The 14361-nt window shown below is 43.9% G+C and overlaps 1 protein-coding gene across 2 annotated transcripts in view; it reads left to right on the forward strand.

Annotated features, from left to right (window-relative positions):
* The window catches only part of TMEM171 (transmembrane protein 171), a 29031-nt gene extending 17623 nt beyond the window's left edge, over positions 1–11408 (forward strand). For both annotated transcript variants that reach the window (XM_068248344.1, XM_068248353.1), the window contains exons 3-5: positions 639–1307; positions 6336–6471; positions 11100–11408. In XM_068248344.1, the coding sequence (XP_068104445.1) occupies positions 680–1307; positions 6336–6471; positions 11100–11334 (999 nt within the window). In that variant the 5' untranslated portion in view covers positions 639–679 and the 3' untranslated portion in view covers positions 11335–11408. The remainder of the gene's footprint in view (positions 1–638; positions 1308–6335; positions 6472–11099) is intronic.
* Positions 11409–14361: the final 2953 nt, after the last annotated feature.

Raw genomic sequence — 14361 nt, forward strand, 5'->3', positions numbered from 1 at the left:
ACTTCAGCAAACAATGGGTCCGTCAGACCCTCCCGCTGGGCGGACTTTCTGCCGACAGTAGCACGTGTGTACGACAGACTGATAAGACTTATAAGTCTGCCAACAGCGGGTATACATGTGCTATTGTCGGCAGAAGGTCCGCCCAGTGGGAGTATCTGACGGACCTGTTGTTTGCTGAAGTATGGCGTGTGTACGTGCCTTTAGATAGAGGAGACAGGTTAATTGGTTCAGCCCTTGCTAGATCTGGTACAGCAGGTACACTTGCTGTGCCTTTAGATTGCTGACTGGCTTATCCTAGATCATTGAACTAGCCAGATGATGCCAGGTGAACACCTTACTGTAAGCTGTGCACCAGACGGCACCCACTGCTAATCCCACATCCCCCCACTCTGCACACGATAAGTATTATCTTCACTGTTTTTTTTGTCATTGCACAAGATTAACTTTTTTGACAAGAATCGAATGTAAGTGCATTAGCAATTAGCGTCAGCAGTGCTAAGCTTTTCATCTTGTCTCTTTGTTGCTGAACACCTCACTGAGCTGTAAAATGTGAATCAATATTTATCTTATTTTTCACGTTATGCCACTAATCTTGAATTTTCTATTATTTTCTATTCTGTTATTCCTCATGTCTACAGGCAACTTTGCACTTTGGAGCAGATTGGTCAACATAGCAAAAATGCAGCCCTTCTTCTCTTTCCCGTTTGGGTCCAACAGGGCTGGCCAGAACACCAGGCTGATCTTTTTCATGTTTGTTTTTGGAGTGATTCTCTTCTGTGCTGGATTCCTCCTGTCCATTTTTGGTTTCCAGTCCTGCCAGTCACTCAGTGGCGGTAACTGCAGCATGACTTTCCGAGTACTGGGACCGGCGCTTGCAGCAATTGGCCTGGCGTCTGTTGTGCTGGCAAGATCTAGAGCCAGGCTGGAGGCCAGAAGAAGACAATCAGAAGGTGATCAGACTGATCCGGACAGCTTTTTTCTCTGCGGTGAAAGCCGCCAGTTTCTTCAGTTTCTAATATTTGGATTTTTATTTGTCACTTGTGGAGTGCTCATCAGTGTTCTGGGCGTTTGGATCCCCGGGTGCAGTACTGTCACGCCGAGCCACAATGCTACTGGGACAGAAACAAGTTACAGAAATTGTGGACTCCTCTCCTTGCAAATAATGGGACCGCTTATTGTGCTTATTGGTCTTAGCTTCTTCGTTGTGGCTCACATAAAGAAAAAGCATCGTTTTTCTGAGAATAATGAATCCGTCTTAGAGGAGGAAACACAACCGCCAACAAATGAACCCTTCCATATTACTGTGGGTAAGTCCATCCACAAAAAAATTGCATGTTTTTATAGTACAAACCTAGTACATAGTGTCAGTAGTGTAGAGAAAGCAGGTTGGCACTACAGTGAAAGCAAGCGTGCTCCGGCGGCCTTCTGGATGCCTCACCTTCAGCTCAGCGTGCTCTAGTGTATAGTATGTTCAAAGTGGCAGAGGAAGCAAAAAAGCAGGAAGAACCGGCACTGCTAAAAAATGCTGTTTTTAATTGAGACTTCATCAAGCGTGATGCATACAATGTACATGCGTAATGGAAGCAAACTTGCACTGTGGATAGATCAAAAATACGAGTGCGGTACCTTTTGGTGCGGTGGGTGCTGAGTTGTTAAGCCTGACAGCCGTTTTGCGCATGTCTGCGCATCTACAGAGGATGCCCTCCGTAGATGCAGACGTGCGCGAACTGGCCATCAGGCTTAACAACCTAGCACCCACCGCACCAAAAGGTACCCCACATGTATTTTTGATCTATCCACAGTGCAAGTTTGCTTCCATTACGCATGTACATTGTATGCATGACGCTTGATGAAGTCTCAATTAAAAACAGCATTTTTTAGCAGTGCCGGTTCTTCCTGCTTTTTTGCCTCCTCTGCCACTATTACATAGTGTGTTCAGAGTACACATTGCAATTTGGGTAGTGCTATGATCTAAAGGCAGAGGTTCCTACCCTCCAGTACTGGGTGGCCAGAAGTACCCCCCATATTAGATAGCTTAACATGTAGAGTAGTGAGCAGACCGTGGTGCAGAGCTCACTCAGCTCTCTACAAAAGTGCGGAGAGGTGGGTGACCTCTCCACTCCACATGCTACTGTACAGGTCAAACACACTGAACCTTTGAGGAGGATAGAGCTAAAATGTAACTTTTAATTAAAAATCTCAAAGTAGGCAACGGCAGACCGTTATGACACACAATGTACTACCTAACTAGTAGAGATGGCCTGAACTGCGAACCGATTCGCGCAAACTTCAATGGTTCGCGGTGAACCGCGAACTATATGCGAGTTTGACCCGCCCCATACTACATCATTAGTGTCAACTTTGACCCTCTACATTACAGTCAGCAGGCACAGGGTAGCCAATCAGGCTACACTCCCTCCTGGAGCCCCCCTCCCCCCTTTATAAAAGGCAGGCAGCATCAGCCTTTTCACTCACTCATGTGGCTGCAGTAATTAGAGAAGGGAGAGAACCTGCTGTGGACATAGGAAAAGCTTAGTTAGGCTCTTTTGTTAGGCTTGTTAGCTTGCTCCTTGCTGATACTGCTAAAAAGCAACCCTTAACAGCTCTTTTGAGAGCTAATGTTGTTCTTGTGATCTTTTTTTTTTTTTTGTGTCCCACAGACACTTGTGTTGCATATACAGCCCTGTCAGTCAGTCTTAGCTGGTCCTTGCCCCCTTGGTAATTCCTACTGTGCCACTGCCAGGCCCAGCACATTCAGTAACTACCTGTGTGTGTGACAGCTGCTCATTTGTAATACCAATCACTGCATACCTACCTGTTCAGTGCACCTACCTACGTGAGCGCACGCAGTGTTATATACCACCAGTCACTGCACCTGTTCATGGTACCTATGTGTGTGTGTGACAGCTGCACATTTGTAATACTAGTCATTTCATAACTGTTCACAGTACCTGTGTGACCGCACGCTGTTTAATATACCAGTCCATGCATACCTGTTAACGGCACCTGTGTGACAGCTGCACATTGTATTGTAATACCAGTCACTGCATACCTTTCACTGCACCTGTGTGACTGCACATTGTATTAGTCAAGTCAGTGCATATTTATTTATTTATTTATTTATTGTATTTATAAAGCGCCAACATATTACGCAGCGCTGGACAATACCTTTCACTTCATTCCCCCCGATATGGACAAAACAACAGGCAGACGCAGGCCACCCGGCAGGTCTGTTCGAGGTCGTGCTGACGTGATTTCGTGCGGCCCTAGACCAAAGTACAGTGCTCAGAAAAAGGCACGTCCCATCAACTCCCAAGATTGTCAGGACGTGGTTGACTATTTAACACAGAACACCTCATCTTCCGCAGCCACCAGCTCTACTACAAGCACCGCAACTGCTGAATTTGACACGTCGCAGGAGTTATTTGGTGGGGAATTAACTGATTAACAGCCATTATTGTTACAACAAGATGAAGGCGCTAAGCAAGTTACACCACCTCATATGTCTGAGTTAGGCGACACTATGGACGTAAGGTGTGAGGAGGAGGATGATGAAGTACCTGCTGTTGGTGCAGTTTTGGAGGTGTCTGATGCAATCGAAGCTGGGGAGGATGATTATAATGATGATTATAATGATACGGATGTCAGGTGGGTTCCCAATAGAGGAGATGAACAGGGGGACAGTTCAGAGGGGGAGTAAGAGAGGAGTAGTAGGAGACGAGTTTCTGAAAGAAGCAGGGGAAGCTCGTCATCAGAAACAGCTGGTGGCAGTGTCCGACGCCATGTATCGCCACCTATGGACAGCCAGCCAACGTGCCCTTCAACATGAGCTGCTGACGCCACCATAGTGCCCACACCACAGGGCTCAGCGGTGTGAACATTTTTAAAATGCTGCTGTACGTCAAATCCTGAATTTTTTTTCCCCCGGGACTTTTGGCGTGTATCCCACTCCGCCATGCAAAAACTCAGATGTTAGACCCCTTGAAACATCTTTTCCATCACTTTTGTGGCCAGCATAAATGTTTCTAGTTTTCAAAGTTCGCCTCCCCGTTGAAGTCTATTGCGGTTCGCAAAAGTTCGCGCGAACCAAACTTTTGCAGAAGTTCGCGTTTGAGGTTCGCGAACTGAAAATTGGAGGTTCGAGCCATCTCTACTAACTAGCATGGAAGAGGAGCCCTATAGGAGATTTGTATCAGGGTTGTACTAAATTAGGACTGAACTTTTCCCTTTCTCATGCTAAATAATTATAACTCTCAACCAAAGAAAATCCTACATGTTTCACCTCCTAAATGGAGGCTTTGTCAGGGGTGGAAAATAAAGTGCTATAGTGCAGACTATACATTACAAACAAGCATGATTATATACAAAGGTCACAGCAAAATAGCAGCATAATGTCTAAAGATGCAGCCAAGGCTTTGCTGCATCTTTAGCCATTGTGCTGCTATTGTTTTTCACCCCTGACAAAGCCTCCATTTCGGAGGTAAAACATACAGGATTTTATTTGCTTAAAATGTACCAGAGATGTACAACAAGAAAGATTTGATACTTACTCAGAGCTTCCTTTAGCCCCATAAACATGTCTGAGTCCCGCGCCATCCTCATGCGGTCTGTTGGTTAGCCGCAATCAGACCCGGTAACTGTTTTAGTCGCGTCAGTCGGGGTCTTCTGCGCATGCGCCGGAGGTCAGCGCGCCATAACGTTGGTGAGCCCTGTTTTTTGTACCTGCAGTCTCTTGTCCTTAAGGGGCAAGAGACTGTTGGTACTCAAGTTGTTAAACTGACACTAATGTCATTCGAGTCTTTAGGAGTCCAACTATTAAAATGTTGGTAAAATGTTTGATTTGTTCGTAGAATGGCTTCAATCCTTTTAGTGGATGCATGATCTGGACCATAAGACCAAAACAATCTAGCTGTTATGCAATCTGGGCTATGCATGCCAATCTGGACCATAAAAGCAAACAATCTCGCTGTTTTGTAATACCTATTTTGACTGGCTGCTCTGCTTCTTTCATAATTTTGAGTCTAAACTAACAGGTTATATAATGTGTAACAAACCAGTCTTTCTTTCCGTACAGAGTAAATTCTTGGTATTCCAAGGAGCCTGTCTGGAATAATTGCTGTAAATTAATAAGTGTTGTATTGTTTATTGTGACACTCGGGTTGTAAATGTTGCATCATAAAAGGTCAGCACCATACACTGGTACTGTTGTTTCGGTGCTTGTGTATGGGTGCATTGTCAATGCCAACAACTCAAGCCCAGAAACCATGCTAAAATCGATATACAGACTTCTGTGTATTTAGGGGTATATCTAGGGAAAGTAGTGCCTACAGCAAACAATCCCGCCATCCCCTCCCCCACCAAAAAAAAATAAATAAATATTTTGTTTTATATTTTTTTTATATTCAGTCTCAACTGTGTCAAGTTTTGAGTGAAACATGGTATTGAATGTGAGTGAGTATACATATCCCCAAAATAAAAATTGGGTAGCATGTCCTCCTCCAGTAATAGACTGCACCTCTGTGACAGCCCCTGTAACAGACAAGACCCCTCAGTAACTGATAGCCTTTTTGCTAGACTGCAGTCCTTAAATGGTTAAAACACTCATTGATGTGTGGAGATAAGTTTTCACCTGCCTTATTATCATTAGTATGATCTTAGTGAATTGTGGCCATAGTTCAGAGTTACAAGGAAGCTAGATGCATTTCTGAATCCAAGTCAGTGACAAGGGTTTAGTTTTCTACACACTAAATCATTCTGCTCATGTGATGTATATGGGTAGTTTCTCAGGTGCCCCCTCCCCCATGTTGTCCCCCTTTCTACCACTAAATGAAAATGAAGAGTATAAGAACTGGAGGAGGGTCTATTACTGTTCCTGTGACACAAAGTGAACTTTTCATGATCTCCCTGAACCTTAGCAACACCCAGCTGAATGAAAATGGGGGTAGCTGATATCTGCCCCCTGCAACTAATAATCCTAAGCAAACAGTAAGTGACTAAGTGGGATTTTCTAAACCATGTACAGTGGAAGAATAAATCCTGCTCCCCCTCCCTTCTCACTGCTACAGTACATGCCAACCAGCCAAGCATGCACGTCTGTAACACACTGCTAGGTACGTTGTCACCTAAAACAATCATTAACTACTGTTTTGGGCAACAGAAGTTGTTTGTATTGGGCTCTAATGGGTTCACAGATCGCAAATTCATCACCAAATAGTGTATAGCAAACTGTGTGTGTGTTTGCAGTGCTGCTATATAGACAGCTATAGTCTATAAAGCTATATAGTCTATACAGCTTGAGATGTAACCTATTGTTTTGTATCTTCTTTTCTCTACAGGTGATGCTGTTATCATTTTCCCACCTCCCCCTCCTCCATATTTTGCTGATGCTTCGTCACCAGGGTCTGGTCCTGAAAATGCTGCTATACCCAGGAGTGATCATCCTCCTGCTTACAACAGTATTTATAATACAAGGTAAGGAGGGAATGAGAAGTTGGGCCCCTCTACATGCAGCTGAGTCCCAGTGTGCCCGTGGTTCCCCCTCCATCACTGCCAACCCTCCCTCATTGCGCTCCTGCAGGTATGATCTCCGACCTTAATCACAAGTAATCACGTGTGATCACACGTTATTCAAATGAGGTTTAATTACAGCAGGTGTGTGACGGGGAATGAAAGGGTGATTTACCCATAAATCAGCGTGTCCTCCCTGCGATCCAAAAAGGTCCATGCCTCCTGTTACTCTTGTTCCAAGCCTTGCTGCTGTCACTTCCTCCTTCAAGCCGGAAGGAGGAAGTGACAGCAGCGAGGCTTGGAACAAGACTAACAGGACGCATGGACTTAGCAGGGAAGACACACTGATTTATGAGTAAATCACCCTTTCTTTCTCCGCCGCACACCTGCTGTAATTAAACCTCATTTCAATCACGAGTAGTCACTCGTGATTACTCGTGGTTAAGGTCTGAGATCATCCCTGCCCTTGGCAGACACCTGCCTTGCCTACCCCTAGAAACGGGGCTACGTAAAAAAAATACCCAAAACTGCACCCACCATCTAAAATAAAGTTGCAGGGTTTGGATGACCAGGACTCCAGGCAACAACACCATCTCATTTAAACATTTATTTAAAATAACAAAGTGTTTGTTAAATATAGTTTTGTACAGACAGTTACCTACTTACAAATGACTCAAGTTACCTAAGGTACTTGACACCCGGTGCTGATTATTTACAGACACAACCCCCCAAAACCTTTTTTTAGGTGTGGGAATTTGAGGGGGTGGCGCAACAGTGTTACGCCCACTCCATGTGACAATCTTTGTGGTGGTCTGGTGAGCCCATGGAGAGGGTGGGAAGAATTATAGTGTCCCCCCCCCTTGCACCCCATTTAGTACGCCACTGAGGGGAGGGATGGTCTGGACCATGAGCTAACTGGACTTTCTTGCATAGCTCAGTGTTTGTCACACCCTGACGAAACAGGCTGATTGGACGAAGCAATTCAGTTGTAGTGGGGTGTCTCCAGCATAATAATGGGGCAGTGCTTAGCGCTCTCGCCTTGCAGCGCTGGGTCCCCAGTTCAAATCCCAGCCAGGTCAACATCTGCAAGGAGTTTGTATGTTCTCCCTGTGTCTGTGTGGGTTTCCCCCGGGCACTGACTCCGGTTTCCTCCCACATCCCTAAAACATACAGAAAAGTGAATTGGCTTCCCCAAAAAATTGGCCCTAGACTACGTTAAATACACTACACGATACATACATAGACATATGACTATGGTAGGAATTAGATTGGGAACTCTGAGAGACAGTGACATGACAATATACTCTGTACAATGCTGCTGAAGATGCCAGCGCTATATAAATCCGAAATAATAATAATAGCCTGATGGTGCCTTTCAGTGGATCAGAAATTGTGACAATTGCAGCATAGCGACACAGTACTTTGGGAAGAGGGACATCCTGACTTCAAAAGAGAGGAGTCCATGAGTATAGCTTATGTGGATTGAAGAATTATGATTCAGCAGTGTTTTTTAAGTCAGCTGAGTCATATATGTTTTTGGAACAATGGCTTCAGAGTTTTTTTGTTTTTTTTTAATCCATATGACTAATTGACGTAGGCGACACTACTCACTGCTTTGAACTATACTGGAATTAGAGCTGGAAATGTACATACCCATGCAGCACCTACTTAGTACCCTAAAAGAGAGATGTTTGTGGGATGTGCTTGCAGATGTATGTGAGTTGTGTACCAGGGGAGCATGCCACTGTGTTATTCATTTTATCTTCTTAAAGGATACAAGAGTCAGAAAGGTTTTTGAAATGGGGGGAGCCGGCATGTATGAGGAACTGTCCGGATGGCCACCGCTCCCCCCATTTTCCTCTGCCCCATTCTTTCTTACCTATAGCCCCCCCGGCAGCCTCTTCTGGGTCGCCGGAGTCGGGTTGCAGTACACAGGGGGGGAGGGTTGGGTGGGCTTTAGGTAAGAAAGGAGGGGGCATAAGAGAATGGGGGGAGCGGTGGCCATCAGAACAGTTCCCCATACTTGCCTGCTCTCTCCGTTTCTCCAAACCTTTTCGGCTCTGATATCCTTTAACTGGTAGTAGGGTTTTAATGTTCTCTTGTACCTGAGCAGAGGAACAGATCCCATAGGGGAGACCTTATAAATCAGGAGGCAACTTGGGACTGTTCTCACCACCTCTGCTGTACTCTGTCTTCTGGTGGGTGCCCACTCACGTGTCTGTAGTATGCAGTCGGCTTTCAATCCCACTCAGCGGGGTCACAACAGGTAAACTTCCCGTTCTCCAATAGAACGCGGCATCCAGCGCTCACACGCCTCTAGGCTCACCTCTACAACAGCCGCAACATTGCTCCAAGAGTGCAGATGCAGGACGCCAATGCTAGTTCGGTCTTTGCAGACAGCATGGGCTTCACGTCACAGTGACGTGCAGACTTCACCCATCGATGCCCCTTACAGGCAACTTGTCAGGATGTGAGGTTTTAATGTTCTCTTGTACCTGAGCAGAGGAACAGATCCCATAGGGGAGACATTATAAATCAGGGGCAATTGGGGACTGATTTGGTGAACTTAACAGACTTACAAAAGCTCAGCTAAACCCAAAAATGATCAAGGAAAACTCTCAAAGCAATCATGTTGATTAATGCAAGTTATTTCCTAAGTATAACCTACTTCCTCTTGGCAACAAGTTTGTGTCCTCATGGAGATACACAGGGTCTATTCACTAAAAAAAGTTAAACTTATGTGCACAGTCTTTTTTTTACTGTAATGCAGGGATGCTGGGAGGTCTGGTATCTATTGGTTTTCCTAGCTTAGGTGTCACATGGTTCTTTGACATGCTTGACGAGCTCACTAGCTGAGTTAAAAGGGGGAGGAAGCGAGCTGTACCACAGTGGCAAGTACATTTGGTCATGGAACAGGAATTCTATCTACTCTTATCCCAATTTCTTATAGAATTTGCCATGTTCAGTTTGGATTTAGCTGGACTTTAAATTGGGGTTACTTACAAAAGGGTTTTCATTCACATAACCTCATTTTTATGGTCTGGAAACCAGTCTAGGGTGAGAGTGCGAGGTGAAAGTATACTTATAGTCTGACAGCTGCTGCCCTGTCCTATACCAGACCTTGTGCAGTGTCACATGACCTTCTTCACTATAAGGTCACATGTTATGCAAACTCAGGAGCTCCTGCCATCTGTTATCAGAATGAGGTCAGACTGACGGAACACTCTTACCAGGAACTCCTGAGCTGTTATCCAACTAAATCAAATGGATCTATTGTTTTGATATAAAAAAATATTCTAACAATGGAGGGTATATGCATGTCTTTCCATGAACGGTTGTTCCATTTATATGTATAATAAATTAAAACATTACTGCTGACTGACTAGCCAGGAACATTTTCTAGTCCACCAAACAATGGTGCAGGTACGAGTCCAAAATTATCGCCCCGCCCACGCCCACCATAGTATAACAATCTCTCATTGTTCTCACAGAGAAGCACTTCTCCAGGTCTGCTGTCATCTCTTTCTCACATGGATACTCTGTATGGCTTCTGTCATATGAAGGCGCAGCAAAAGCTGCTGAAATGTTTTATTAACAACTCCATGTTAAATCAAGGGATTTACATCATGGGCTCTGCCTGTTCAGTAAGCTGCACCTATTCAGTCAAGTCTCCCTAACACTGCTACTGCCTACTGAGTGCGCTCTTGTGGCTGCCTCACAATTGCTTTGAGTCCGACAAGAGAAAGGCACTTTACAAATACTGGAATTATTATTATTTATAAAATGAGTTACCAGAAAGCCTGTGCAATTACCAGCACATAACAAAGCAATTCTTCATGCTATAAGCAGAGTGTGTGTTGCGTTGTGCTAGTGTTGTAGCATGGGTGTTACGCAACGCACACAGGGCCTGCTGCACTAAACTATTAGAGCCACGCACCTTACCTATTGCGTGCTAAACGCCTGCGTCACAAAGTATTTGGCCCTGCTTTCGGGAAGTTTTTGCCCCTGCTTTGTTTGGCTTTGCTTCAGGCAGTAAAAATGTTAACTTAAGAACCAACACTGACTGCAATTCACTTTTAAAGGACAACAGACCCAAACACACACAAAGTAAATAAACATATGAATACAATACATACTTCCTGTAGATTCTGTCCACCATGTACTTTCCTTATTGTCCCATTCAGCCACAGCTCACTTCCAAAAAACAGCTCTTCCACCTAGAAAATTCTTCTGTGTCCATGGCAAACTGTGTAGACTAGAGGGCAGGCTTAGTGGGGTGTGAAAGGATTGGTAGGAAAGTGGGACTGGCTTATGCTGCAAGTTTACCTCTTCCTGTGAAAAAGTTTGACTTTCTCTAAAAGTCAATTTTTTTCGTTGATAATTACGGTGACTCGGGTGGAGCACCCAGGACAACAGACTGCACACAGAGATACAAACTCTCCTAAACATACCTCTGTACTTAGTTTACATTGTTCGGGTCAGGTATTCTTTAATAATAACAAATCTGGCTGTGTTAACTAGAACTGTAATTACTAATACAAACATTTCTGGATATCTTTTATGTCAGTGACTTACATGTCTTTGTTTTCCAGGTCTCCAAATACTGGTCAAGGGAATATTCAAGGCCGAGAAGGAATTTACACCATTCCGCTGCCAAGTGACCCTCCGGAGGCTTATAGTAATGCTTACTTCTTATCAGATCCTCCACCTAAGTATGAGGAGAAGGATCCCTCCATACCGGATCCAGAAACCACACCCTCTCCCTCATCAGTAACCTCAAATAGCCCTGCAGAGTCTTCATCAAGTCCTGAACCACAAGGCCCATAAGCTAAAACATACTTTTATGCTGTATATTCTTTTTTTATATATATATTTTTATAGTAAAGACAATTTTTTCTTCACTTCAGGTTGGTATTATTCTGACATTTTATGTTTGGCTGCTCATGTTATGCCAGGAAGTGGATACTGAAGGATGAGTTCTGCATACAAAGGTGCCATACAAACATGATGACATGGACTCGTGTTGCCAATTCCTTGGAGATTGCTGTAAAATGTCCCTCACTTATGTTGACATCCAGATCTTAGAAACCCAATTCATTCTTTTTAATTTTTACTTTTCAATAGTGTGGCATGGGGTTAAAATTTCCTCTCTTTTATTGCTGTTTACATCCCTTGCTTCCTGTCCTCGGGGGGAACTTCCTCTTGCGTCCTGTCCTCAGTACCTCCTTAAAACTTTGTGGTTTTAATATAAAAGCTGGTGGTCTCAGGGTCTGGAAATAAGGCATAACAAATAGTCAGGGATTATAGCTTTGACCCACTCTCCAAAATACATTAAAATGTTTATTTGTTGCTGACACTCTTATAGAGATATCTCTACTTCCTCTCTGTACAGGAAATTCTTATAGATGGGTGCACAAGAGAGCAATAAAATTCAAATATAATATTTTCCTGGAGTTGCCTTTAACAATGAGCCCTGGGCAGAGCAGGACCATCCACCAGGCAACCTAGGCAAATGCTTGGGGCCTAGTGGGTGTCAAGGGGCCCAACTGCCATCTTCTTTGACCACTCTCTATTTCAGCTTATTAAAAGGACCACAAGGAGGCCCCATATCCACTACCTTGCCTAGGGTCCCATTACTTCTTAACCCACCTCTGGCCCTGAGTAGTGATGATCGTAATCAGCTAATTACGATTACGCACATTTTTGCATAAATTGCAATTTCGCCTAATAGTAATAATGATTTGCACATTTAATTGATTTTGCAGAGTCATTTGTGATTTCACGTAACATTTCGCATAATTTTGTGCCGACTTTGGCAGTGAATAGCAAAGCCCCCATACATGCTACTGACACTAACTAAAATAGTGAATAGTGGGTATAAGTAAAAAAAAAATAATTTTCCAAAAAGACCGTGTAGTTTTTGAGTAAATCTCAGAAAAATTACAATTTAAAAACCATTTTTTCTTTGCATTTTTAAAATCGATTTTCTCAAAAACTACAAGGTCTTTTTGAAAAATTATATTTTTTGACTTATACCCACTATTCTCCTTAATATATGTAGCAATTAGTAGCAATAGCATGTTTAGGGGCTTTGACATTAAAGCTGATCCAAACCAAACATTTTTTTTAAAAAAAAATATTTAGTTGCAGCACTCTGACACATACAAAGATAAATAAACACTCCTTCAAGCCTATGAACATTTCAGTGCATGCTTTTCACCCTTCTCTTTCCATAACTAGGGTTATACAGGTGGCAGCCATTAGCAATTCCTCCTTTGCCGGACACCTCCTACTCCACCAGTTTGCCGGATTCTGTCCCGGCAATATGAAAGGAAGGGAGGGGTTCCTCCAATAAATGTAAAATATTTTATATCTGTCATCATGCAGCTGAAAGAAGGCTGCTATTTATTATTATGATTTAGAAAATAGATTTTATTTCTGAAATCTTGTATTTTTAATTTGGTTCCACTTTAACCACTAAAGTCAGCACAAAACTATGCAAAATTTCATACAAATTACGCAAAATTATGAAATAGTACTATTACATACGAAATGAATTACAATTTTCCCTGAAATTTTGCATTATGATTACGATGCGTAATTGCGAATTCCGATGCGAAATTTCGCATATGTGAAACTTCGACCCACCACTGGCCCTGAGTTCACTGAAGGAAAGTGAGACTGAGCAGCCGGTGCTCACACTGCAGTTGTTGAACGTGTACAGAAGCACAGTTGGGCCTGAGATGTGGTAGAACTGTTTGTCTGCTCCAATCCTTGTTTTATCCATTCTACTAGTGCACAGCACTGACTGGATCACTCCCAGGATTTGAAGTGGATCCGGTTGATGAGCAGCAAGCAGATGTCTGCTACAGACATGGCCGGATTTCAGGCAAGGCCGTATAGGCCATGGCCTAGGGCACCAGGAAAGCAAGGGGCGGTCTGTGGGCAGCAGGGGGGTAGTAGCAGTTAGCCTGCCAAACATTTGTCTTGCTACACAGAGTTTGCACATAACATTGGGTGGCTACAAACAGCCGGATCTGGCACTCGGGGGATGAAGGGGCAGCGAATGGGCACATACAGTGATCTCTGAGCCGCCTGTCACTCACCAAATGTGCTACTCGTCAAGGAGCTTACAATTGAATCCCTCCTATTACTAATCACAAACTGTCCTACAATCTAATCCCTGCCATATTGCGGGGGGGGGGGGGGGGGGGAGTTTAGGATGCTGTCGGACCGCGGGCAGCTGGTGATAGTGGCCTTGGGCGGTAAAAAGTACAAATCCGGCCCTGGCTACAGATCTGCTAGAATGCCTTAAAAGACAACTGACCTGAGAGGGATATGGAGGCTGCCATATTTATTTCCTTTTTCCAGTTACTTGGCATCCTGCTGGATACTGATCTTTCATGCACCAGTAGTGTCTGAACCAGAGATGGTTTAAGATGTAAGGGGGTCCTGGGCAAGGTAGTAGATTTGGGGTATCATTGTGGACCTTTTATAAGCTGGAGTGGAGAGAGGGCTGGTGGGCCCCTTGACACCCGCTATGCCCCAAGCACCTGCCTAGGTTGCCTGGTGGATGATCCTGCTCTGGTCTGAATCACACACCTGAAACAAGCATGCGGTAAATGCAGTTTTATAAATATTTAAAATAAACACACAATGTACCTGCAAATGAATATTACATATGTACCTCGTCGTCAGTTCCTTTCAGAAGCTCACCATTTCTTCTAACAATGATTCCTTCCGGTTCTGACAAGATCTAGTCAGATTTGTCTCTCAGGATGCTTAAAGCCTTAGGTCCCTTTTTCATTATATCAGTTGCTGTCACTGAAAGAATAACTGATGTGCAAGGTAATG

This window comes from Hyperolius riggenbachi, chromosome 1 (genome assembly GCF_040937935.1).
Source record: "Hyperolius riggenbachi isolate aHypRig1 chromosome 1, aHypRig1.pri, whole genome shotgun sequence".
NCBI classification, from domain to species: Eukaryota; Metazoa; Chordata; class Amphibia; order Anura; family Hyperoliidae; genus Hyperolius; species Hyperolius riggenbachi.